We start from the raw sequence: 26,473 nt of genomic DNA on the forward strand, positions 1-26,473 counted from the left end.
ATCTGGCAAAAAGAAAGGCAGAAAACTCATTACATTTTCTATTTTCATGGTTTTATGACAAGTTTAGCAAATATTTTTGTCGATATTTCTTACTATCATGGGTAAAATGTACTATTTTTAGGTCATTAAAAAATACATCGATTCTGAAAGACATCTCACAACCCGCCATTTGTCTCCCGTGACCCCCCAGGGGGTCCTGACCCACACTTTGGGAACCCATGCTCTACCATACATCTGTACTTGACGTATTTACTTCTTCCTCTTGGAATTGAATGATCACAAGTCATTTAAACTATTACTACAGTATTTAAAGATGATAATTTGGTAATAATTAGATTAGGGAAAAATATGTTATTACATTTTCATTGCTACTATTGCTACACAGAAAAGAAAGAGATGTGACAAGGTTTTTTTCAGAAGTAAAATGTTTACTTTAAGCTTCCAAAACTTCAACAGTTAAAAAATTACCAACTTTCACTTTACCCCCACTTTCATCATTCTCATCATTGGGCTCAGTCTTTTCCCCGACACTACTATTAACACAGTAACAGTTTAAAATGTATCAAAATCTAAAACTTCCCATTTGGATCAGAAAAAGGCAACTAAATACTGTAACCCTTCTTACTTTACAATACTCTGTTCGTATAACAGATGATGAACATATTTTGAAAACAAACAGTTTAAGGTTATTTTAGCCATAATCGCATAACAGCAGCTTATTTGTTAAACTTATATGACAAATGATTAATGTTTAATGATACTAAAGTATAGCATGATGAGAAAGACAAAAATGTCAGTTTCTCTCAAATATACTTCAATAAGAAATATTATAGATGGACTTTAACAAAGTTTGATCTGGGGCAAATGTGTAAGATAGAGTACCAATTACTGTCAAATGAAATGGGCTTCCTAATCACTGGATATCATGTCATTCCACCGTCCCACCAACACTGGATGAGGATAGTAAAAATGACTTAAATACATGAAAACAGATCAAGGATAAAACTACCCATAATTTTTTTTGTATCCAGTTCCAATGACAGATCCAGTTAAATAAATACACATTTCTTATTTATGTTAAAAGGCATGTTAAAATGGTTTGGGTAAACAAAAAAAGGATAAAGATCTTGAAATAAAATTACAGGTTGCCAGTTAGGGCAGAGTCCATGAGGTCATCATCTTCATTTCTCATGTACATAGGACTTGGCCTGGATGGACGCTCTGAACCCAACATGGACATTGATGAATCTGAAGCAGATATTGGTGACCGGGACCAACTTTCGGCTTTTATCTGATGTGAGGACTGCCCCATGGACATTGAGGACTTCTTTTTCTCTTTGTCCCTTTCCCGTTCTCTATCCCTGTCCCTCTCTCTCTCCCTTTCTTTCTGCTTCTTCTTCTCCTTCTTGTGTTTCTTGTGCTTTTCCCCTGAGCTGAGGGAAATGGAGCTCATGTAGTCCTGTGGGGGAAGTGGGCGGACAGCCTGGTCGTCATCAGAGCTTGGGCTGTTCTGGTGGGACTTCTCAGCCACAGAGCTGCTCCCGGACTCGCTCTCGCTGTCGTGGTTGAGCGGGGTGTATCCTGGTGAGCGGCTGTGGCTCGGGGAGGAACGGTCATGCTTAGGAGTAGAACCACTGAAGAGAGGGGACGCTTTGAGGCTAGAAATCTGAGGACGCATTGAGTCGCTGGATCCTTCTCCTTTTTGAAGGGTTACTTTTGCCTTGATGCTTGGCGAGCCACCATCAGGTTTGCTAATAATAATTTTGGCCAGGCCGGTCGAACCCACCCCTCCTGTTTTAGAGTCCATCATCTTTTTATCCCCACTGCTCCCCCCTGAAACAGAAACTTTTGCTTTCGCTTCTTTATCTGACTTCTCTCGCTTATACTCCCCACTTTGGGAGGATGAGGTATGCTTGGACGGACCCATGTTTGAAGGTGCACTACCTGGAACATTGCCAGAACCACCACTCCCAGGAGCAGATCCAGATCCAGATCCAGCAACAGGTGGCCCTCCCTCACAACCATCCTCCCCCACACCTCCTCCACCTACACTCTTCAGTTTGTCTATAACTGCTGTCAGAGAGGGTTTTTTGTTACGACTGGGAGACTTCCCTTTGGCGTTAGGGTTATTCGCATTGTTTTGACTGCCCCCTCCACTACCTCCACCCCCGCTTCCTCCACCTCCTCCGCTACCTCCACTTCCACCTCCCGTTCCTCCTCCACCTCCACCACCATACTGAGATTGGGAGCCTGAGAAGGTCATGGAACCAGAGGACGATGAGCTAGAGGATGATGAGGAAGATGTAGAACCAGAGGAAGAGCCCCCACCCATCTGCTTCTGGGAGCTCATGCCTCCACTGGAAGACTTTGACCCTCCTGAGCTGCCACCTCCAGAGCCCATAGGTGACTTGGCCTTAGAGGAAGGAGGGGTCCCTGGGACCTGGGACTGCTGCATTTTCATAGGAGAAGACAATTTATCCCCAGAGCTACTGGAGCGGGAGTGGGAAGGGGATATGTTGGGCTTTATGTTGGGATTCATGAGAGAACCAGGAGGTTTGCCACCTTGAGTCTTGATTTTATTACTTCCAAGTCCTCCTCCACTACCCCCAGGCCCTGACAGCCCATGTTTGGTGATAGGGGAGGATCCTGGTTTTCCAACACCCATTCCTTGGGAGGAACCTTTAGACTGAGAAGGTCCACCCCCCATACCTGTACTCCCGGGCTTGGAGCTTCCTCCTTGTGTTGTTGAACCATCCTTTGACTTGATCTTCCCAGAGGAAGATGAGTGAGAGTGATGGCTTTTGCTGCTGCTTGTCCCCCCTGCTCCTCCTGTGCTGCTTGTGGCTGAGCTGCTGGAGGTGTACCCACTATGGGATGATGATTTACCCCCGGTTATAGTCCCTTTTGCAATCTGAATAGTAATTTTGGGAATGGGAGGTGTGGCACCACCTGGAGGAGTTTGTGAGCGTCCTGAACTACCAGGAGACTTGGACCCTCCTCCACTTATGCTTCCACCGGAGCCTGAGCCACCACTAGGTGGTGTATATGGTCGCCCCCCTGAGCTGTGAGAGGGGGACTTTCCATCAGGGTCCAGCTTTTTGCGTTTGGGTGGCTTTTCTTTAGACTTTCCCTCACTGGAAGGGGTCCTGCTACGTTTGACTTGTTTGCCCTCTGATGAACTGCTCCCCATCCCAGAACTGCTCCCTCCGCTTCCTCCATTCTCATCCTTTGGCCGTATGAGTCCCTGTTGCTGTTTGACTTTGGGTTCTGCACTTTTAAAGTCACCAAGACCCATTATGAGGGGACTCTGAGACCCTCCGCCATGTGTGTCTCCCAAATCAGGAGCCTGCCCCAGAAGTGGTTTACCACCACCACCACCACTGTTTCTTTCAAAGACTATCCCCATATCAAAAGGGTCCTTCATTGAGGGCTCTGGGGTGCTCTGCCCATGTGGAGTTGGGTTCTGAGGTGTTCCTGATGGAGTATTCTGCTGGCTACTTCCCCCAAAACTCTTGACCAAGTCCATTTCCCCATCTGCACTTGGGGAGCTGTCATCAAAGTAGTTCTGAGAGAAGCCCTGGCCTGATGTCAGAAGGTCAGGGTTGAAATCTGCCGCATCAGGGAAGAAGTTGGTGGAAGAGGAATCACTGGTGGGAGTGGCGGCAGTTGCAGCTGCCTCAGCAATTAGGTCGGCAGCATCAGTGAAAGGATTCTCATTGCTGTTAGTGTTGAATATGTCTGCAGAATCGAACACGGCACTGCCCTGACCTGAGCTGGAGGAGTCACGGATCGGAGTACCAAGCGGGCCTCCGTCCTCCCCACCACTGCCAATAGGGTGCTGCCCATGGCTGCCTTTCCCCGTTTGCTCTGGCAAATCTGACAAAATTTCTGTGATATCAGGTCCAATGCTGTCAGAGCTGGAGAGGCGGACAATACGAGGTGGCACAGTACCCTGTGAGTGCTGCTGCTGTGACTGGACATGAGACTGTGAGTAAGGCAGACTGGGGCCAGAGGGTGGAGTTCCACATTGGCTGGGTGCTGGAGTGATGCTGTGGGGTGTATCTAGTCCATCACCAGCTAGGTTAACATCAAAGATAGAATTCTGAGATGCATCCACATCCATTGAAAGGAGCTCACGGTGAAAATCATCCTCGTGTGAGACTTGATGGTGCTGGTGGTGCAGTGGCATAGACCCCTGTTTCATTCCTAAACCTGCACCTGCAGCAGCTCCTGGCAACATGCCACCCTTCTCTGTCCCCCGTGGGCGCTTCTTCTTTCCTTTTGTGGAACCACTAGGGCACGTTCCGCTCATACCATCTGTCCGGGGGGAACCAGATGAAGAATTCTGCCGCTCCAATGGACTAGAACCGTACAGTGTAGCAAAATCTTGTGTGGGGTTGTCTTTTAACAGGTTCATCAACATGGGGTGATTTTTTGTGTTGCTGGCGGGAGAGGATGTAGGGGGTGGTGTCTGGTGGGGTTGTGGTGCATTTTGAGAGCTTGGACTGGAACCTACACTTCCAGTTATCTGCAACAGACTTGTCAAAATTGGATTCTGGGTCACTTTGTTGTAGTCATCTGCGTGACCTTGGCCAGGCTGTTGTTGCTGCTGTTGTTGCTGCTGTTGTTGCTGGCCAGCCACCCCTCCTTGCGTTGGACACTCTCCTCCTTGGCTTTGCCCTCCTCGGGATATCCCGAACAAGGAAGTAATTGGACCTGCATAATTAGGTCCCCCAGAGGGTCCTCCTCCAGTAGGTGTGTTGCCCTCTGTAAGCCCAGGCAGTCCCATTGGGTTACCTCCTTCGCCTGTTGCCATGTTGTAAGTGGGACTACCAGAGGGGGGCAGGTTATTCTTAACCATAATTTCCACAGTCTGTGCAATCAGTGAGAGGGCTGGAGTGTCTGCTTGAATCGTCTCTGCTTTCCTCCGAATTGCCCGCATGGTTACAGGGATGGACATGCATCTAAGAGGCGGAGGAAACAATTAATTAAGATAACAAAAAATTGCTTTAAGTAATGCATCCAAAGGAAATGACATCTCACCTCTGAACCACTTTGGTTATGAACTCATCAGTGCAGATCAAAGCATCTGACAGTCCTTTGTATAGTTTGCAGGATACTTGTCTGGAGTCAATCACCTCCATTACCACTAAAGGAAGGAGGTAAGATAGGACAGAGGACTCATATTAGCAAAGAGTGAGGAGGCGTCTGATTCCACAATACATAGGTTGAATTACTATTACTCAAAAATGTATTACATTTATACCTTCATAAGCTGAATTTGTGAGATTTTATTTAAGTCGGTGCTCACCACAGACTAATGACTCATTGACCGGATGCTGGAAAGAAACGCTGAAACTTGAGTCGGTCAAAGGACACACTTCAAACTGCAGAAGGCCTGCAGTATCTGATCAACAACAAAAAAATATTAAACTTGTGAAATGTGTAAAGTCAAGGTTTTAGTCCAAATGTAGTCAACCAGAGACCAGATATTTACCTTCTTTGAGGGAAGTTCGTTTCACACAGCTGCCAATCAAGTTGTTATAAGCTGCCTGGTGCCGAATGATATCCAACAGGGTTGGCACTTGTGCTGGGTGACGAAAGGGGATCTTGGAAACCAGTGCTCCTTGGAGAGAATGACCGTCTTGGACTGGTGCATCACCATTCAGAAAATAACAGTGCTGCTGATCAGGCAATACCTGTGGTCATATAAAGACAGTTTTCTTGTAAATGTGGTGTTTGTATTGGCTGTGTTATTGAATAAAAGTCACTAGAAAAGTCAACATATTAATGATTTGAGGCAAGGTATTGTGTGTCTACTAACAGAATAGAAGTGCATGTTGTGTGATGGCGGTGGTGTTGAGCTGCCCTCTTCAAGGAGCTGTCGCTGGCTCTGAACAATCAACTGGTAGAGCGGTGAGAGGCTGGGGGGACTCTCAAACACTGGGATGGCTTTGACAAAAAACAAAAAGAAACGTCAGTTTAAATCATCAAACAAAAAAAGGACACTTCTTCAAGTGCAAGTTTTTGACTTAAGCATACACCGTCCATGGGGTGAACTCACATGTAGCATTGCCCAATCTCTGAATGAAGGACAGTGAGAAAGGCATTGGCCGGTTCATCTTGAGGAAAAAACAAGCCGGCAGATCCACACAGTTTGAGTTGGTCACATTGGAGAAAGATGGTGTCCTGAAATTCACCCAAAAGGAATCATCATCTGTCTCTATTCTCAGACAAGGAAATCTATTGAATAATTGTTCATTCATGACAAAAAGTCTGCCATGTTGGCGCAGTTATCTCTAAAACTTTGTTATATTTTGCATGCTTGTAAAACAGAGGTATACCAGAACAACAATGAAGTAACTCCTTTCAGGATTGGATAAAGAACCTAAAAAGTGATATACAGTTTTCTTACCCTTTGTTGTCCACAGGGTGGGATCCAGTTATGAGAGGAGCAATTGGGAGCTTGTACACCGCAGAGGTTCCCTCAATTGTCACTGAAACGCTGACACCCAGAGAGCGTGGAACTAGAAAGATAATTCAAGTGTCCACAAAGAGAGAGAACAAGAGAGAGAGATCAGACAAGTATGTTCACAATCCTTTAGCAAATGCTATATTCTTTTTCCCATTAGAAAAGTCATTCACTTCCTCTTTGCACTTACTGTTGTCTGTGAGGTTGAGCTGTGTGCCAATGCCGTCCTCAAATACGTCATAAGGGGATACGTAACACTGAAGGGTAACAAGATGACCGCCACTTCTAGCTGTCAGCAAGCCCACACTGCCATGAAGGACAGTCTCTACTGTGTTAGCATTGGTTGCTAACCTAGAAAGAAAATACAGAGTTTATCATATTGGGCTTTTTAGTCATCAATCATGCTACCAGCAAATGTTCAGTTAAAAAACTAAAAGTAACAACAAGATGCTCCATCTTCATATACCAGGTAAAACTCCTAATAAGGAGACAACATTACTCTGTTGCTGCGTGTGCTCTTGTGACGATGGCACTACACAAATGTAATCTTATTAGTTATTTTTGATGAGAACTTTTGAAATTTACTATTAGCTTCATTTATAATGCACTTCATTCCTGCATCAGCATGTGTAACATCCAAAGACTGCCAGACTTTAACACAGCAAGAGAAGTGATCTTATAACACCATTTGCTTTTAATATTAGCCCTGTTTGATTGTTATTTGCCTTGTTTTAATTGTAATTGAAGTAGTCAGTCTATAAAGTTATCATTATTTGGTCCTGGCATGATATAACTAGGGATGGGTACCGAATTCGGTACTTTTATAGGTACCGACCGGGCATCGGTACCGTATCGGTTCAAATCTGAAAGGTATCCATTCCTAGAAATAAACTTCCCCAGGCTCCCCCTGTTAAACACCAAACCTTCACATTAATAAACAAGGATGAGTGCAAAGGAACTTACCTAAACATGTGCATCATCTTGGTCAGATCAAGCTCCAAAGACTGCAGTGCAATATACATCTTGGTTTTCAGCTTACTGGAACACAGAAAGTATTATGAGACAACTGGCACAATAATAATGATAATCACAAAGACAGGTAGCATGTCTCCAATAACATGTTTAATCTTGGATAACTTGTTTTGAATTTCACACCCAATGCAATATCAGAGCATTTTCTGGATGCGCATACTAGGGTTGTGCATGTTTAATCGACAACACAATTTAATATCAACCCCACTAGTTGACACCAGAATTGCAAGTCAGATAAACAAGTTAGTAACACTTCATTTGATTAACATTTTACAAATGTAGGCCGGAAATGACAGGCATATGTTGTGTCTGGGCTGTAGTGCAGCCACCCGCCACTAGCTGATGCTAAAGCTCAGGTTGTTGATGAGTATCCAGTTGTAGACAAGCACAGATGACGGATGGTATCTTGTAGCACGGTGCATTGTCACTTTTGATTTAGAGTATGGAGATCAAGTTGTATGAAAGTTGTGTCTGGTTACCTTTAAGGCTGCAATGATTAGTCGACATAATCGATTACGTCGACTACAAAGATTCGTCGACACAGAAAATGTAGCGTTGACGGGTCATATTATTGTTGTTAATTGTTATAGTTGTATGATAAAATCACATGCTGGCCAGTACATGTACATGTTGTCTCTTTTCTGTTCCTGTTAATACTACCGCTCATTCTGAGTTGTAAAAATCCGTCCAATTTGTGTGTTTTGAAGCAGATTACTATAAATTTAATAAGATATTCATATTTACTCAGTAAGAAATCAGTGATAATTCGTTTAACTTACTGCACTGTTATAAAACATGTTGTATATATATAGCCTTAAAATAGTAAAATAATACAAAAACAACAATACTCTATTTTGTTCCTTCTATTTAAGTTGTGCTAAGCAAAGGCGTGTGAATGAGTTTGTGACGAGGAGAGGCTCATGCACCCCTCAAATATTTGAGCCAAATAATCATGTCAAATGGACTAATCGAAAAAATAATTGATAGATTAGTCGACACCAAAAATAATCGGAAGTTGCAGCCCTAGTTACCTTTACTGATCGATGCGTAACAAACACACATGTAGACGTTAACTTGCATGGAAGGCTGAAAGATGGTGGTGCTAGCTCTGCTATCTTTAGCCACACTAAGCAAACCCAGTGACATTATTTACCTGCAGACTCTGTGCTCCCTCTTTTAGTGGTGCTAAATAAACTCAATTTTGACTTTTTTCTGAGTTCTTCTAACATTTAAACTTGACAGCTAGCTGGAATTTTTATTTTCATTAAAAAAGACTAGCAGATTAGTCACTTGGGAACATCGCTAACGCATGCCATAGTACAAAACAAAACCAGTACTTATCCGGACCAACAGTTACTGAAAACGACTAAAAAGAACAGTGATTTGTCATTTCTTGCTCTGCCAGTTGAGTCTTATTCCTACTTACTTGTCTCCAGGGAGCTTGTACAGTTCAACCAGTCCTTTCAGATGCTTGGAAAACTCTTCAAAGTTCTTCTCCCTGATGTGAAGCAGGAGAGAGATATATTTCTCACAAGTGTCTGATTCATTCCAGAAAACAGAAATAAGACTTCTACACTATAGTCATCATACGAGTGTGGATAGTGCAGTGTTTGGTTCCTACACACCTCAAATGTTGAATCAACTCAGGACAACTCTGTGACCAAAAACAACAAGAAAAGAGCAATTCAATACCCACAACTGAATAACATTGTTTAACACAAGTGCAGAATTGATTTCAAATATGATTCTTGGAGAGAGAATCTGAAGCCATAAGGAAGTAAAATTCAACTGACCGTAGGGTTTTCTCCCTGATGAGCAACCTTTACGTCCACGAGCTGCCCAACGGTGTCCAGCTGCACCTCCACATAAAACATGTCTGATGTGATGTAACACTCTGTTCCTGATGGGCTGAGGTGTGAGCCAAGCCTGTACGGACAAGTCAAAAAAACAGAAGATTAGGAGTTCAATAGAAAATGGTTTAAATACACTAAATACACCAGAAAGAGGGCCCATATTACACCAGAGTCTCTGCATTGGCTTCCAGTATATTTTAGAATAGATTTTAAGATTATTTTATTGGTTTTTAAATCTCTTAATGGTCTTGGCCCTTCTTATTTATCAGATTAGCTTTTATCATATGAGCCAGTGAGAGCCCTCAGGTCTTCAGGTAGTGGACTTTTAATTGTACCAAAAGTTAGGACTAAGACCCGAGGTGAGGCGGCTTTTTGTTATCACGACCCACGCCTGTGGAACACCCTTCCTGAAGATCTGAGGGCTGCAGAGTATAAATATTTCTAAAAGCAAACTCAAGACCAACCTTTTTAGTCTCGCTTTTAACTGAGTTTTATTCTTACTAGTTTTATTTATTTATTATCTAGTTCAAATTGTAGTCACTTTTATTCTACTTTATTTATTTTAAGTATTCATTTTAATTATAGCATCTTATTTTATTTTAATGTTTTAATATTTTAGTGTTTTATTATCTTAGAAATGTATTTTATTTTTGTGATTTTAATTTCCTGTGTTGAGTTTTAACATCTTATTTTACCTCCAGTGTTTCCTCATTAAGATATCCTTCCTCAGTTCGTTCAGCAACTTATTATTTATTTTTGATTTTTCCTTTTATTTGTATTGTTTTTATTACTATTGTTGCATATATTGTGTTCTTAACCTTAGGCTTGTGGGGTGGGTTTGGGGTCGGGGCTGGGGGTTATTCTATTTTAGGTTGCAACTCACAGTCATATTACATACCCATATTTATTTCTATTTATTGCTTAATCTGTCATTACCAACCATAATTACATGTCAACCTTTCACTACTGAATCATTTTTAATACTGCCTGTAATTACTGCTATTTAATCTGAATTCCATTTGTAACATTGTATATATCTAAATTGTATTCTATCTTTATTTATCAATTTTTACTTATTTTATTTTATTTTTACTTATTGAAACTTCTTCTTGATTGTACTTATGTCTGGGTTGCTGTAACAACTGAATACCCCCCCCCACCCCCCCACCCCGGGGGGATCAATAAAGTAATACCTTATCTTATCTTATCTTATCTTATCTAAAGTCTGATTGATTGATAAAGAGTACAACTAACCATGTAAAGAAAAGAGCTGTGGTGTGCTTTTTGCTTCAATTTTAAGTGAAATTTGGGGGGAAATCTTCAACAAATAATCAACCTGATCACCATTCACCCACTGTGAGCCTTTGTCTCTTCCTTCAAAGGCTGGCTTCTGAATCATTCATCAGTGTGAGACACAAAATAAGAAAACACGAGTGAAAGGAAAACAACTTACATGTTTTGCCGAGCGATGGATTCTAGACGATCCGTCATGGAGGGCAGAGATGAGACTGAAAAAAAGTAAAGAGGTAGTGGAAGTTTTAAATCCCGTAATAATGACACTATATCAAAAAATGTTGCTCAAGGGTGCTGCTGTTAAAGACACAACATACCTATATGCATACAATTAAAAGAAAAAGTCATCAGAAGTGCACAGCAACCAATGCCATTCAGGCCGTATGAATCTGGCTTCACATCATTAGTTTGTCCTGAATTAGCATGTTGGTAACTCTGGCCCCTTTCATTTACATAAACTAGAATATTCAACAGTTTATTTCAGTCAACATGATAGCAAATGACACATTGTAAATAGAAAGCGCTGCCCTGCTGTCCCTAGTGTTCCTGTCCTTCGCATTGATGGCCTCACCTTTCAGCGCTCTCTGCAGGGTCTCTAGGCAGGTGAGCAGGAGCTGGTGACCTGCTGCGTTCATCACGCCCCGTTTCTCCTGGGACACAGCATGAAGAACAACAGAGGAGTGAGAACATAGTTGGGGAAAAAGACAAAGTGCTTCATAAACAAGATTTGACTTTCCTGTTTGTTTGTTTAAAAACTGCCTTAGCCAGCACAAAAGTTTAGACACTTAAAGGTCACTACAAAGCTCTCAGGTACCTTCTTAATGTTAAAAAGCATCTCATTGAATAAAGTGATTAATTACTATAAATATGTTAAAAATAGTTGGTCTTTTTTGTTAGTGCTGCAACATGAACCGATAAGGGACACTTCCATGGATGCAAGGCTGACACTGCTGGGTCATCTTGAATGTTACACGTGTTTTAAGGTACAGTATCTCACAAAAGTGAGTACACCCCTCACATTTCTTCTAAAGCTGATGCACAAGAAAGCCCGCAAACAGTTTGCTAAAGACAGCAGACTAAGGACATGGATTACTGGAACCATGTCTTTTGGTCTGATGAGACCAAGATAAACTTATTTGGTTCAGATGGTGTTAAGCGTGAGTTGGGGCAACAAGGTGAGGAGTACAAAGAAAGTGTGTCTTGCCTACAGTCAAGCATTGGGGTGGGAGTGTCATGGTCTGGGGCTGCATGAGTGCTGCCAGCACTGGGGAGCTACAGTTCATTGAGGGAACCATGAATGCCAACATGTACTGTGACATACTGAAGCAGAGCATGATCCCCTCCCTTCAAAAACTGGGCCCCAGGGCAGTATTCCAACATGATAACGACCCCAAACACATCTCCAAGATGGCCCCTGCCTTGCTAAAGAAGCTGAGGGTAAAGGTGATGGAGTGGTCAAGCATGTCCCCAGACCTAAACCCCATAGAGCATCTGTGGGGCATCCTCAAACAGAAGATGGAGGAGCACAAGGTCTCTAACATCCATCAGCTCCGTGATGTCGTCATGGAGGAGTGGAAGAGGACTCCAGTGGCAACCTGTGAAGCTCTGGTGAACTCCATGCCCAAGAGGGTTAAGGCAGTGCTGAAAAATAATGGTGGCCACACAAAGTATTGACACTTTGGGCCCAATTTGGACATTTTCACTTAGGGGTGTACTCACTTTTGTTGCCGGTGGTTTAGACATTAATGGCTGGGTGTTGAGTTATTTTGAGGGGACAGTAAATTTACACTGTGATACAAGCTGTACACTGACTACTTTACATTATATCAAAGTGTCATTTCTTCAGTGTTGTCCCATGAAAAGATATAATTAAATATGTGCAGAAATGTGAGGGGTGTACTCACTTTTGTGAGATACTGTATTTATTCAGGCTGCAAGTTATGAGTAATCCCTAAACTATCAAGTACAAAACTAAAGCATTATTTTCACTGACGGTTAAGTAGCATCAGGGTAGATCCTTTAACTTCTGCCTTCAATGCAGAATTGAAGCTTTCTGAACTTAGACATTTGGGGTGGCTCTCTCCCCAAACGGACGAGTGACAATGCGTGGTAGTGACCTCTTGTTTGTTTAGTACTGATTATTGTGATTGTTTCTAACTCCTGAAAGACTTCAAGAAGAAAGCTTCCTTTGGCAGCTAATTATTGAAAACCTGCTGGCCATATTATTCCTACCCCGCGGTCATTTTCTTTGCCTCATCAGTTCAGGTCCAAACAGAATGAAATTCCATCACATCTTAGAATTTGAACTTTTCCACAGTCAAAGATGTGTCTGTCTCATTTTGAAGATAAAGATGTGTCTGTCTCACCATGGCCTGACGCACAACTTTGGAGGTCTCCTGCCAGGGCCGTGACGCATTGTGTTTGGCATGAAGCCTCTCCAGCAAGGCAGCCATGCGACTCTGCCTCTCTGCCTCTGAAAAATTATGTCACAAAAGACATTTGTTCAACATACACACACATTGTACTGATGTATTTTCCTTTGTTCTAAAAGACATTCACGGCTGTAAAACTAAGATTCCATGTTCTCTTAATACTTTTCATACAACTCATTTAACTAAACATGCTGGAGGAATTGTCTGCATGGCTCCAAGCAGCTTTCCCTTAAACAACATTGTGTCATAAAATTACAAACTGTTTCAAAGATCATAAAACGTATTAACTACTTAACTACACTGCTACTACTGACACTAAAGTTATTCTAAATATCACAGCTGTAACTAAACCACTGAGACAAACAGAACTACACAAACACATGTTACTGTTTCAGGGATGTAGTGGAGTAAAAATACAATATTTGTCTTCTGAATGACAAATGCTAACAACTGAAACAATCCAAAAAAGGTCTTTGTTTTAAGATATACAATGAGTTGTGAGATTGTTTGTAACAACCTCTATCCATAAAACATCTATGCCTGTATTTTTGTTTTATTTTGACAGTGGGGGAAGACATGTTGTTGGATTATGTCTGTCAATTAGTCATATCTGTATATTGTGCATCTCCACGGTTGATCGTGGAGCAAACACAGAGCACATTTCACCCAGACCAAGCAGTTCATTTAGAGGTGGTAATGATGGCTATAATTCTCCACCTGAGCACCTGTGGTCATATCTTCAGCCCGTGTTAGAGGTTTTTGAAATGAAGAATGATATGTATCGTTTGAAATGTTCTCCCTGTTTCCCACTCTGCCCAAACATACAAAAAGTAACTGTCCAACCTGAGAAAGCGTGTTGAGCTACATAACATTTGTTTAATTCCAGATGAATATTTAAACTAAGTTGTCTGTGCTTGGAGTAACTTAGTTTCTGATTTTATTCCATGGTATAGTTTTTAGAGATGTCAAGTAATGGTTTCTAAATAAAACATAGTGTTACAGAATGTACTCCTGTGTATTCTTGACTGCCATCATGCTTTGTGTAAATACAACATTTTGAGATTTTTTTAAAAAGTACTTTGAATACGTACGTATTTTTAAAAGAAAGTACTTCAGTACTCTAACTCAAGTAATAATCTGACTGAACAACTTTCACTTGTATTGGAGAAATATTTGACCTGAAGGATCTATACTTTGACTTAAGTAATGAAGCTGTGTACTTTTTCCACCACTGGTGATAATACATTTTGGTGAGTTTCTACTGTGAAGTTTCTGATCTGTTCTGATTAGTTGGAGCATCAATAGGACTTTCCATCACTTCAAACCGAAAAAAATACTGCGACGTTAATCAATCAAGTCACATGACCTCTTAAAAAAATATAAAATGAGCCCCACATGAGAGAAAGTCCGTTTGGTCAAACAGACATACATGTCAAAGAAACACGGGCCAGTGTTTGTGATCAGAATATCTGTCATAACAAAGCACTTCAGTGTCACAGCTTGTAACTTTCTGCTTGGTAAGTGGCATTACTTTCATTTTAGTGCAACACGTATGTTTAAAAAAAATGATGGAATGCTCTTAGGGGTCGATGATTTGCTTACACTGACTCCAGTGTGTTTCCTCTAAAGTTACTGTGAATGAAGGTTTCCTCAAACTTGGCGACATGCTAACGTTAGCTGTTTGCTAGCTACACAGAGCTAGCCAAACAGAACAAAACACGATGCTTTGTTCCAAAAAACACGCATTCAATTCATAAAAATGACCACGTTTATACACGAGGTTTTAAAATAATCAAATTATCTCAAAACAAAAGAAGAACGTTTTATTTACGCCTGTTTTTACGGATGAGTTAGCGGTTGACTGAGTAGTCGCCATGTCAGGGAAGCCAGAACAACAACAACAATAACAACAACAATAATAAACCAGGGACACATCCCCACCTGTAACCTCCTCGGGTTTGAGTCGATCTCCATGAGTCTGATTCCCTCCTTGCTGAACCGAGAGAGTAAGTTCTCTTGCAGGGCTCCCGCTCTGCATGGAAACACCAGGCCCCGCCGCCATTGTCCCCCGGTTGCTGTTTCAGTTTACCCGCTTCGCCTTTCCAGACTTTTCCATCCGGGCTTCCGTACTCACTCTTCTCCACTGAGCCAGTTAGTGACAAAAGCATTTCCTTTTTTTTAATAACCACATTTTATTCAACATTTGATCAGAGGTGTCAAGTAACGAAACACAAATAATTCGTTACCTCACTTACGTAGACATTTTGTGTATCTATACTTAAGTGGAGTAGTTATTTTTCAGCCGACTTTTTACTTCTACTCCTTACATTTTCACGCAATTATCTGTACTTTCTACTCCTTACATTTTAACCCTCTTATGACTATAATTATATTCAGGCCGCCTGGATTTATTTAGATTTTATGGCTGTAGAATTGTGCTATGAGTGAGTGCTTCTGCCCCTTTTTCCTAGTTAGCCCTTAACTTTCAGTATCTGGCAGTTATTCAACATCATTGTGTGTTTATGATACTATAATAACAATTAAAAATAGCCTCGTTACTCATATTTCATTCCGGCTTGTCATCGTACAAAATAAGAACCATTTATGTACATTGATATTCCAATAAAGGCTGTTGATAACATGCCTGTGAAGTTTGACTTTTTGCATCATTACAATACTTATAGGAAACTAGTAATCATATCTTCTGCTCCATGAAACACGTTAATGCTCAGTAGTACACATATATGTTCTTTAATGTATTTGCATTGTACAATAATGCGTTCATTTTAAATGGGCATAAATGTGGGTGAAACCCAAATATTTCAACATTAATATATTAATATAACATTATAGTCATTATGGCCTTTAGAAAAATGTTTTTTTGGGAGGTGGGGTAGTGCACTACAGGCCCCTGTGGCGCAGCCTAAGCTTTTGTCCTTAATGGCGTTGTTTTCCCCTTACATTACTTTTACTTTTAGACTTTAAGTAATTTTGAAACCAGTACTTTTACACTTTTACTTAAGTAAAGAGCTTGAGTTGATACTTCAACTTCTACAGAAGTTTTTTTAAACCCTAGTATCTATACTTCTACTTGAGTAATGAATGTGAACACTTTGACACCTCTGCATTTAATAACTGCAGTAAAACAAACAGAGACAAGCAAATAAATACATTTATGCAAAGTGTATAAAAGAGAGTGAACCTAACGAAAAAATAAATAAATAAACACATAATAATAATAATAATACAGAAACAAACAATATCAATAGTAACAACAAAGGAGGACATGTTATCAATCATCAACATGTTCTTCCTAGATCTCTAGTGAGCATATACAATCATCCTGCCATGACACTTTAGTTCAGCTAAATAGATTACATTCTTTGAAAGTGAGAGATGAGAGGCTGCCAACATCTTTAACATTTATCTGTTGAACCACGAATGGTGTACTTGTTTGGCAGTTATTTTAGTACCTTCCTCAGGGATTCCAAAAATAGCAATATGTGATGGTGTGGTGATAGGACTAATGTTACCTGTAGTATCTCTGACATAAAACTAAAGAAGGACTTCCAGTTCTCCACTAAGCTTGAGCACAACCAGAACATATGAGTCAGGTCTGCTGGTGCCTGAGAACACCTATCACAACTATCCGAAAGGTTTGGGTAATTCCTCGATAATCTGGTCTTGCTATAAGACAAAAGCATTTTCCTTTGAAGATTTGTTTCCATACAACAATTTTATGAAGTAGTTTCAAGCCGAATTTGACTTCAGCCAGAAAGTAATGTTTGAGAGATATATTTATGTTTAATTTTTGTTGGTGGACGGTATTTGAAAACATTGTAATAAAGATTAGGACAGTGTTTGATATGAATCTGTTTTGTTTCTTCAATTATCCAAGCGATTTTACCAGCATGATTAAACAGACTGTGTATGCATCTCTTCAAAACTAACTCAAACCCCTTGACTAGACAGCTTAAAAAAAAAGACAATATCTGATGAAGACTCCAGATGGCGTACAATCACTGCGAGTAAATGATTCATGATTTGCCAAGAACAGCCAACAGCCAAAATCCAAAAGAAGGTTGAAATATTCATGTTTATCGACATTTGAAGCATAATTATTTTTAGTCTTGACATGATTGTTTTTTCCTACTACTTTTACTTTAACACTGCAGTGTATGATTCAGTGTCATGGAAAGAATAGAAAATGAAGCAGTAGATTAAGACATTGTAAGCAGCCACGCGTCTGCACTGCCAACCACACACACAGATGCACATTCACACACGCACATACACACATACACACTCACACACCTGAGCCTTTTGTACAGCTGAGCCTGTGGCAATGAGGGCTCTCTGGGGAGGATTTTCCCACCAACCATTATGACCTGCCCGAGAGAGGGAGCAGGAGTGTGTGTGCATGAATACATGTGCATTTGTGCATTTGCAAAGATAGATTTGAGAACATGGGCATAAAACCACACACACCATTTACACACAGGAGATAGCTATAGACAGCAGTGGAGATGGAGAGGGACCAGATTGGCATCGGCTGAGACAGTAGACAGACCCACAGATAGACATGAGAAAATAGGGGAGGTGCCGCTATGTAATTGATGTGCCCACCAGGAGCTTTAGCTGGCTGCCTGGCAAGGAAGAGGAGGTGGGCACCGCTGCCAAGACAGCAGTCGGAGAAAGGGAAAAGGGAGGCTCGGGCCTTGGGGAGCACAGTAGCGGGGCTGAAACCATGCCCATCAATCAGAGGCTAGTTCACCTTGCCATGCCAAGCGGGACCCCCCTCTGTGCCGAGGGAAGGGGTGGCACAGGGAGCGAAGCTGGCACACTTGCTAAACCTTCCCTAATCCTCCTGGTGGGTGTATCGGTGCCATGTTCAAATGGCAGAAGGGTGGACGGAGCCATACACGAGGGGGGGGAAGAAAAGAAAGTTCAACTCCCATTTCGAGAGTGGTGTCACTGCCTGTTGTTGACATGTAGCCTGTAAAAATATTATTCAACTGAGAACAGGAAAAAGCCACAGGTTCACATTTTGGGAAAGGCAGTCCCCCGTAAACATTCTCAATACCTTTTTAGGAAAGACTTTACACAATTAGATCATGTACATTTTAAACCATATGTTCTATATGAACTCTCTTCTATCAATATTTATTGGGGATTTCACATTTTTGCAAACGTTGCATACTAAAAAAAAGTGTTCAGTCTAGGCTGTCAATACGGTATTCCATCAACAAAGGGCAAGTGACAAACAGTAATTGAGACAAATGCAAAAATAAAATGTTACATGTAGATACAGCAGTACAGAAAATTTGAGAAACACATTTGACCCTTTACAATTTTATCCCAGTCGTTCTGCTCTCACCTCGGTCCCATAATTACTGTTCATTATAATCATTTCATGTCAAAATCTCTCAGCTTTCCTTTAGGAAGTTTTTCCAAAGGTGAATTAATTCTTAGTATATTGCTTCATACATCATTTTATATTTCACAATTTTCTGTTGTAATCAATCCTATTTTTACTTCTGGTGTTACATAAATTGCCAGTGACAGTTGCATACTTGTTTTTTTTTTTTACACATTTGCAAGTAATGAAGTTAAGGATGTTAAGAATGTTGATAACTGTTGTTCATATTCCATACTGTGAATTTAACACCAGTCTTAGTAAAAGGAGTATACCTGTGTGGGAAATGAAAACATAATTTTACCACAAATACTGAAACCAAACTTGTATACAAGTCAATCCTACAATTACACAAGTTTAATTTACGCTTAAGTGAGATACACAAACAAGTGATCTTCCCCATACTTCCCCCTGTTTTCCTTCTAGCCTTGGTCAACACATGAAAGCTGAATGTTTATCTCACGAGAAAGCTAAAGAAACCCGAATACTAAATATCACATTCAATGACCCGGAAAGCTGTCATCATTCTGTCTGCACCGAATATTTAGTTATATACAATAAACTTTTCCTATCTTTTTGATCAACTGCACAATAAGTTGCAAAATGATTCCATTGTATTTGCACCATTAGTTCACCAAGAAGAACAATTTTGCCTCTGATGAAAAAAAACAGTCACGTTTTCAGAATATTGCCTGTGAGCAGTGATTTAGCAGATGCACATCACATGTCTTCCCTACAATTCCTTTTTCATTTTCTTTTCTGTTCTGGTTCAGTTTTTGTCTTGTTCTTCTGCCACTTTTTGGGATGTTGCTTGGAAACCTTATTTTACAATTTTGTCATGAATGGATACTCAGGACCCTTTTTTTGTCTTTCATCCTCGTACTTTTTTTGCCAGAGCATTTGTTTTAGTGTAATGCTTTTACATTTACCCCCTTAGTCTTTGCATAATCTGAAAGTATCTCACATGGCTACAAAGCATTCAAATCTTCACTTTAAAGCACCAGAGATGAACATTAATGTACACCACCTTGGATGATTTAACAGCCTGTAGGTTTTCACTCCACCTAAGTTAAAGGTCCTGTGAGGCACTTTTGATTTGTGTTGATTTTAGCTCCCCCTATGGACAAGGTGGCAATTTATCTCTGCTGAGTTTGTCCTGTACGAGCATTGGTAGTTATTTTGCTGAACAATGTATTCTAACTAGGGGTGGGAATTGATAAGATTTTATCAATGTCAATGCCATTGTCGATTCTGCTTATCAATTCAATTCCTTATCAATTCTCCTAACGATTCCTGAGTAATTTTTTGAGGGGGAAAAATAGTTCTACACAGTCTTCCGCACCAAAAGGAACCATTTTATTTTTTCCGAAATTATGTCTGCACAAGACTGAACATGAACATATTCAACTTGAACATACTGAACAATAGGTTGAACTCATTCTTGGCCGCGTGAGTCTCAATCTGGCCCCTCAAGCCTGGATGAAAAGACTTTGAATTTGGGGAGGGAAAACGCTTTTCCTCCAGGGGTCATCGCGGAGGTATTTTACCCGCACTCGGTGCCTCATTTTCGGCCGCGTGAGTCCGGATGTGGCCCCTGGAGCCTGGAGGAAAATACTTAGAATTTGGAGAGGAAAAACACTTTTCCTTCGGGGGCCATCGCAGAGGTATTTTATCCGCGCTCGGTGCCACATTTTCCGTCAATTACAAGAGGAAAAACACTTTTCCTCCCCATGTTTCCTCATGGTTGAAGGAGTTCTGCGTCGCATAGTGTGTGACGTAATGCAATGTACTGTGGCGTCGTGCTGGGAAATGAATCGTTAAGAAGAATCGATAACATTTGAGGTGTACAATTCCAATGGAATTGATCAATTGGAACTGGTTCTAAGTCGGATCTGGTTTTCGATTCCCACCCCTAATTCTAATAGTAAAACATATTATTTAAACACGGGAAAAAGGCTCTTATGGCAGGACCATACTAATCGCTCCCTCTGGCACCTACCCCCTAGTAAATTTTACAAGCATTAAAATCAACTTTAAGAAATGAATCAGTCCTCTGTCTGATGGTCTTGTTTGCTTTTTTTTAAGTCACGTGGAGACACTGGAATGAATTTCAGTCTTTGTTACAGCTAGTTTTAAACTCCTTACTGGAGCTTTAAAGAAGCTGATTACCGTGGTATTTGCATGCTTTATTTTGTGATATAACCTGACTTAGTGCACTGCTTTGACTTACACTGAAAAAAACATACACACAAGAAATATTACAGAAAACATATAATCAATATGTATAGAAGCTGAAACCTCATACACACTTAAATGCTGAAGATACATAAAGTAAAAAAATATAAGTACACAAAAATTAATTCTGATCATAATCCTTTCACCATCTTGCAAATTCATACAGCATTAAAGGAAATGAGTGTATAAAATCTCCATAAACACGTGTTTGATTTCTTCTGCTTGTTTCCAGTTTTAACACAGGGGATGTAGGTGTGCGAACAGCTTGGCAACCTTATTGAGTGCTTTGAAGTTGACTCCCCTCCTTTTTTTTTCGCCATCTTTCTAGCTGAACTCACATTTTACCTGCTGTGAATCAAGATCGCCTATTTGATGCATACATGCCTCCTTGGCAATCCACGGCTACTGCACGAATTAAACAGGCGATACAAATAACACATTTGCTATATGGTTTGTGTGGTTGGTTTACAAGCAGTTTTATTAAGCTGATTCCTGTACAAAATGTGCCAAACAAAAGAAAAAGATTGAGCCTTTTTTTTTCTTCTTTTTTTTTTTTTTGCTTTTCACCTCTCATACAAGTTTGAGATCAGTGAGCCTGGAGGCTGGAAGCAGTCCAGAAAAACAGTGAAGCATTATCAGGACACAGTTTCTGCTTCTTTGGCAGCGAGTGCCTTGAAGTGTAAGGGCAGCTGGGAAGACTTGCTGGGAGGGTGGTGGAGGGAGAGAGGGAGAGAGGGAGGAGGGGTCGGCCCTATAGGACCATTTGTGATGAGGCTCATTTGCACAACGGCACTTAATTGGCTACAACAATTAATTAATGTGTTGGAAAGTTGGCACAAAAAGTTCATTTAAGAGGGTTTTAATAAGCAATTAGGGGGAAGTAACCAGTGAGGTAGAAGGGAGCACAAATAAAAAAAAAAAACGATGCAGGAAACTCTGAAAGTGTAAACTCCAGCTCTTTGGGAATAATGTGCCATATCTGGAGAGCAGGATGTGGTTTGCTATTATGGGTAGTTACTCTGCGTCCCATTGTGTGCACTGATGACATTAAAATACATTGTTTTCTCCCCGCACTTTAACAACCCCAACTGTTCATGGCACCCACTTTCCAAAAACGGCATTGCCACCCCCCCTTCCTTCACTCTCCCTCCCACTGTCTGCCTCCCTCTCTTCTTCTTCACTCTGTGTATGAAATATCGCATGACTAATGAGTGGAGCAGGTTGAAATCCTGGGGAAGATGTCCTTGGAAGACGAATGCATTTTCAGCAGAATAATTAACTTAATTAACAAATTCACATGCATATTCATCAGCCTATTAATGTCTCCTCTGCGCGGCTTGATGAGCAGTGGGGTAATAACCATCTCATTTGCATAGCCTGTTCACACGACGCCCCGTTTTTAAAGACAAAATAAGGGAAGGGAGATAGCGGAGGAGCAAGACGGAAGGGAGGAATTGCAAGACACACAAATAGAAAGACGAGAGTGAGGCACAGCGGGGGTTATGCGCAGAGGTGAGGAAGTGACGTGGAGGCCGGTTGGAGATAGGGTAACAGTTTATCTGACGGATGGGTGACATGAGCCCCAACAGATTGACTCCATCTCTTTCTTTCTCTTCCTCATCCCTCCAGTCAACCTTGTAAACCATCTTCCCCCCCTCCTGCTGTTCTATCACCATTTCCGTGCATCCATGCCATAATATTCTCCCTCCTAAAAGCTGTTTTTTCCTCACTTTTTAACGACCATTTTAGAGTTATATCCAAGTCAGAGTTGCCCATTAGATGTTTGCCTCAGTAAATTGCTCCTATACGATTCAATGGGAAACACAGAGTCATCTCAGCCTGCCCTCTACCTCTGTCTGTCTGTCTCTTTCTCCCCCGTCCTACACTCTCTCAGGGGGAATCTTCTTGGCATTGCTCCACTCCTTTCTTCTTTCTCTACTGCCAGCCTGCTGCTGCTGCTGCTGCTGCTGCTGCCGTCGCTACTGCCGTCTCTTTTGCCGCTCTCTGCACACAACCTGGTGCTCCTAGCAACGCCACCTCTCGCACATACACTCCACATGGCTGCCCAAAGCTGTGTGCATGTGTGTAGTGAACGCGCACACCTCATGTTTGCTGTAGGTTTATTGCCAGTCTCATATTTGTGTCTGTACCAACATAAACCTTCAGTCCACAGCATATAGGCTGAGTGTTTATTCAGCCACTTTGGAAGATGATGAAAAATGAAAGGAAATTGTCGAGCAATAACCCTGCAGGCTGTCGATACTTCTGTCTGCTCCAGTTTGGAAAAGTGGAATCGCAATACAAAAACTTTTGGTTTGATTAGTTACAACAATGAGCGAGTCAATGATATTCCACTTTATGATCCAATACATGATACTTGTTGAAAATATTGATTGATCACCCATGGAGGAGTTGAACCTTTTTAAATTCTTGTCTATGATTCCTTCATGTTTTAGCGATCAACATGGTTTTATCTGTAACCTTTTTAATGTTTCACAATTCTGCTGCACCTCTTGAGATGTTGCTTTGACCATCTGGCTGCCCCTCCTCAAAATGTTGTGATGAATCAATGTCTAATACATGATTTTTATGGCTCGATTGGTTTACCTTATAAGGTGCCTTAAGTAGGCATAGACAGATTATCAGCCAGGCCAATTATCGGCACTGATATTCTGCATTTTGACGCATATCGGCATCATCCCTTTTGAAAATCCGACGGCCGGTAAGAGATCAATTTAAAACAGCGTCATTTTGGCTCAAAATTCTCTAAATCACTAGGGGCGCTGGTGGCCTAGTGGTCTAAGCGCCCTACATACAGAGGCTACAGTCCTTGTCGCAGGGGTTTCCGGTTCGATTCCTGGCCGGTTGACCATCTCCTGTATGTCGTCCCCCGCACTCTACTCCCCACATATGTCCTATCAAATAAAGGCAAAAAGGCAAAAAATATATCTTAAAAAAAAAAAAAATCTCTAAATCAAGTGGCAGAAATGACATCTTCTGCAGAAACCGTAGCCTAGCTTGTGTTCCATTTCTCCTGAAGTTTCTCATCACTGGGGACGAGCTGATCAGCATCCGTTGTGGCCCCTACAATCACTAGTGATTAAAAACTCATACAACCCCACTTCAAAAAAACTGAAATACCCCCATAAAACAAAGATAAGTGAAAGATTAACATATCACTTATATTGACATTTCGGAAAACTTTATTTACTGTAGAAAACTATAGGGAGCTATTTCTTTGTTTGAGTTTTCATTTAACTTTATAAGACATGTTGCTGAGCCTGGGAGCTCCCTGCACTTCATGTTAGAATTTTAAAACAAAGATGTCTATTGTCTAAGATTAAAAAAAAAACTTTAACATGTTGCAAATCTGAAAAGCTGTTTAATTAACATATGCTTAAAGGTATTTAAACGAAGTTAAGTGTTGGAGTTTGTATTATTCAAAACTTTGACGCCAATATTTCCCCTTTTACTGCAAATGAATATCGGCTCCAAATATCGGTTATCGGCCTCCTTGACTAATAATAATCGGTATCGGCCCTGAAAAAAACCACATCGGTCTATCTCTAGCCATAAGTCACTGACTTGACAAAGTGGACTAATAGTTCCTTACAGCAGCAGAGACAGTCCTTCATGGACAATACATGAGACTCTACGTCTGCTGGGTTTCATTCAAAACATGTTATATCCCCTGACATAGCGCCCTTAGACAGCTAGAAACAGGCACCATAGGGCATACTACTTATTGTATCCAACAAAAAAGTCCTGCTGTAGACTCAGACATCATGTTTTTTCTCTGACACAAGTGTTGATTTGTTTTCCTTTTCAGCAGGTCATAATCTGATGCTTCCTTCCATACAGTGCTCTTGAATCTTTTCCATTCTTGTCCTAGGCATTCATCCGAGGATGCAAAATTGTGCAAGCACATGGACTGAGAAACTTCTGTGTTGCCTAATCGTTTAGCCTGATGGTCTATTAAAGCACCTATGAGAGATTTTTGTGAAACAGATTTTGATTGATACTGACGCTTCTTTGAGATACAAAAGCACTAGCAACAAGATTAACCATTTCTTTTTTGTTGTTTATAATGGCTCAAACTGCTATGACGCGTAGGTGTCAGACTTGATGACATATACAGCAATACATTTCATTGTCAAAGGAAAACAAGACAAACCCTAACCCTTTTGACAAAGTACTACCTTACCATGTACAAGGCAAGATCGGTAAAGTGATGGTATGATGTACATCTTTATCCACAGAGGGCACAAAAATCAACACATACTGAAAGTTCCTCACAGTAGCTTTAAGTGATTTCTTTATCAGAACAGAGCTAGACTTTTCACCTTTTGAACCTCTGTCTTAACCATGCTTTTGCACTCAGAGTCTGATCAAATTGTTTCAATTTCATTGATAGGATGAGTACCGATGGGCATTATGACATTTTCTCCAAACCCAGCAAAAAAAAAAGTAAAAAAAATTTACGCCATTCCTACCAACAGCAGCTTTAACTTAATTATTGATAGTCTTTTAGGTCATGTGTTGTTCCTGCTACGGGGGTCATCTGGGGATGAGTTGCTGAGGAGGGAGCCCTCTTGCATGCTTATTATCTCTGCTGAGAGTTGCACATGCAAGACAGCAACCAGGAGGGTACAGGTAAACAAAACACAGCACAATGGTGGCAGCTGATGCAATAACATTGCATCCTAAAATGTATAAGGATCAGAAGATCTCATCCTCACTGCTGCAAGGAAAAGGAATTGCCAACATAACCTGTAAAGCAGACCATGCTTATCTTCGGAGCAGGTTTCTTAACCAGCAATTCTGACACTTAGTCCACAGTTAAAGCCACACTGCATTATTTATGACACATTTTCAGCCTCACCTTAAAATATTTCCCTTAGAAAACTTCCTATTTTTCTCTCCTCATAATATTTTTCTTCCCTCTCTTCTACAATGAAAGAGTGGTGCAAACTCTTACTGTTATACTATAGTAACCATGCTTACCGTCTTATACTAACACCACATCATGTTTAAAGCCAAGAGAAAAAAAATACTTTAATTAATATTTCTGACTGCATGTTTTGGTTTTAAAAGATAAATGGTGAATTTCAAAGCTGCTGCCAAAAAGAGATAATACGTGATTGTGCAATAATCACAGACTAGTCGACTATCAAAGTAGTCATTAGTTGCAGACCTGTCTACTAATGGTGAGGTTGTGCTTCTCAACAAACATGTTTACAGCTCTTCAGCTGGCTGTTTCAGAACAGACATTTCTTCTCTGACTAAGGCACAAGACGCTTCGATGAATCACAATGTTCTTGTTGGACAGTTTGACACCCTTCCTCAGCTGGTGGTGAGCAGCACCTCTTTAGTTGTGGCGTCTCAGGTCTGCTTGACTTTGATTAAACTCACTTGGATGTTGCAGCTTTAGAGCTACAGAGAATTGCTTTGAGTAACTTTAGAGTGGGTTAGTTTATCCAAGTGAGTTTGTGTCCTGTAGATGTATGAAAAGCTCTTATTGGGTTTACCAAATCTCAAGTATTTATCACGTATGGCCAAAACTGTATTGTGTAGTCAGTAAATGAATAAACTGTGCAGTGCATAAGTTGAACGATGGTGAAAAAAAGAAAAACGTGTGTACAGCAGGGACGTGCGGTCACGGGAGGCACCTGCATCATGAAGAGTTAAAAATAAATAATGATTAGGCTAAATAAAGATCTTTTCAATTTTAGTTCTCTGG

At 40.9% G+C, this 26,473-nt stretch overlaps 1 protein-coding gene and 1 long non-coding RNA gene across 2 annotated transcripts in view; one reads left to right on the top strand and one right to left on the bottom strand.

Moving 5' to 3' along the window:
- Positions 1 to 407: 407 nt before the first annotated feature.
- On the bottom strand, positions 408 to 15,208 carry med1 (mediator complex subunit 1). The gene is made up of 16 exons (XM_034707345.1): positions 15,024 to 15,208; positions 13,017 to 13,123; positions 11,222 to 11,300; positions 10,811 to 10,865; positions 9,298 to 9,430; positions 9,130 to 9,158; positions 8,931 to 9,002; positions 7,436 to 7,510; positions 6,663 to 6,823; positions 6,416 to 6,527; positions 6,065 to 6,189; positions 5,825 to 5,952; positions 5,498 to 5,699; positions 5,312 to 5,407; positions 5,044 to 5,149; positions 408 to 4,964 (listed from the first exon to the last, which is right to left on the bottom strand). Exons 1-16 carry the CDS (start codon positions 15,142 to 15,144, stop codon positions 1,139 to 1,141), a joined length of 5,427 nt encoding a protein of 1,808 aa, XP_034563236.1. The 5' UTR covers positions 15,145 to 15,208; the 3' UTR covers positions 408 to 1,138.
- The window catches only part of LOC117829719, a 31,945-nt gene continuing 19,972 nt past the window's right edge, over positions 14,501 to 26,473 (top strand). The window contains exon 1 of the long non-coding RNA XR_004634678.1: positions 14,501 to 14,599. This is a non-coding gene — a long non-coding RNA (uncharacterized LOC117829719). The remainder of the gene's footprint in view (positions 14,600 to 26,473) is intronic.

The sequence above is a fragment of the Notolabrus celidotus genome, chromosome 18 (genome assembly GCF_009762535.1).
Source record: "Notolabrus celidotus isolate fNotCel1 chromosome 18, fNotCel1.pri, whole genome shotgun sequence".
In the NCBI taxonomy this organism is placed as follows: Eukaryota; Metazoa; Chordata; class Actinopteri; order Labriformes; family Labridae; genus Notolabrus; species Notolabrus celidotus.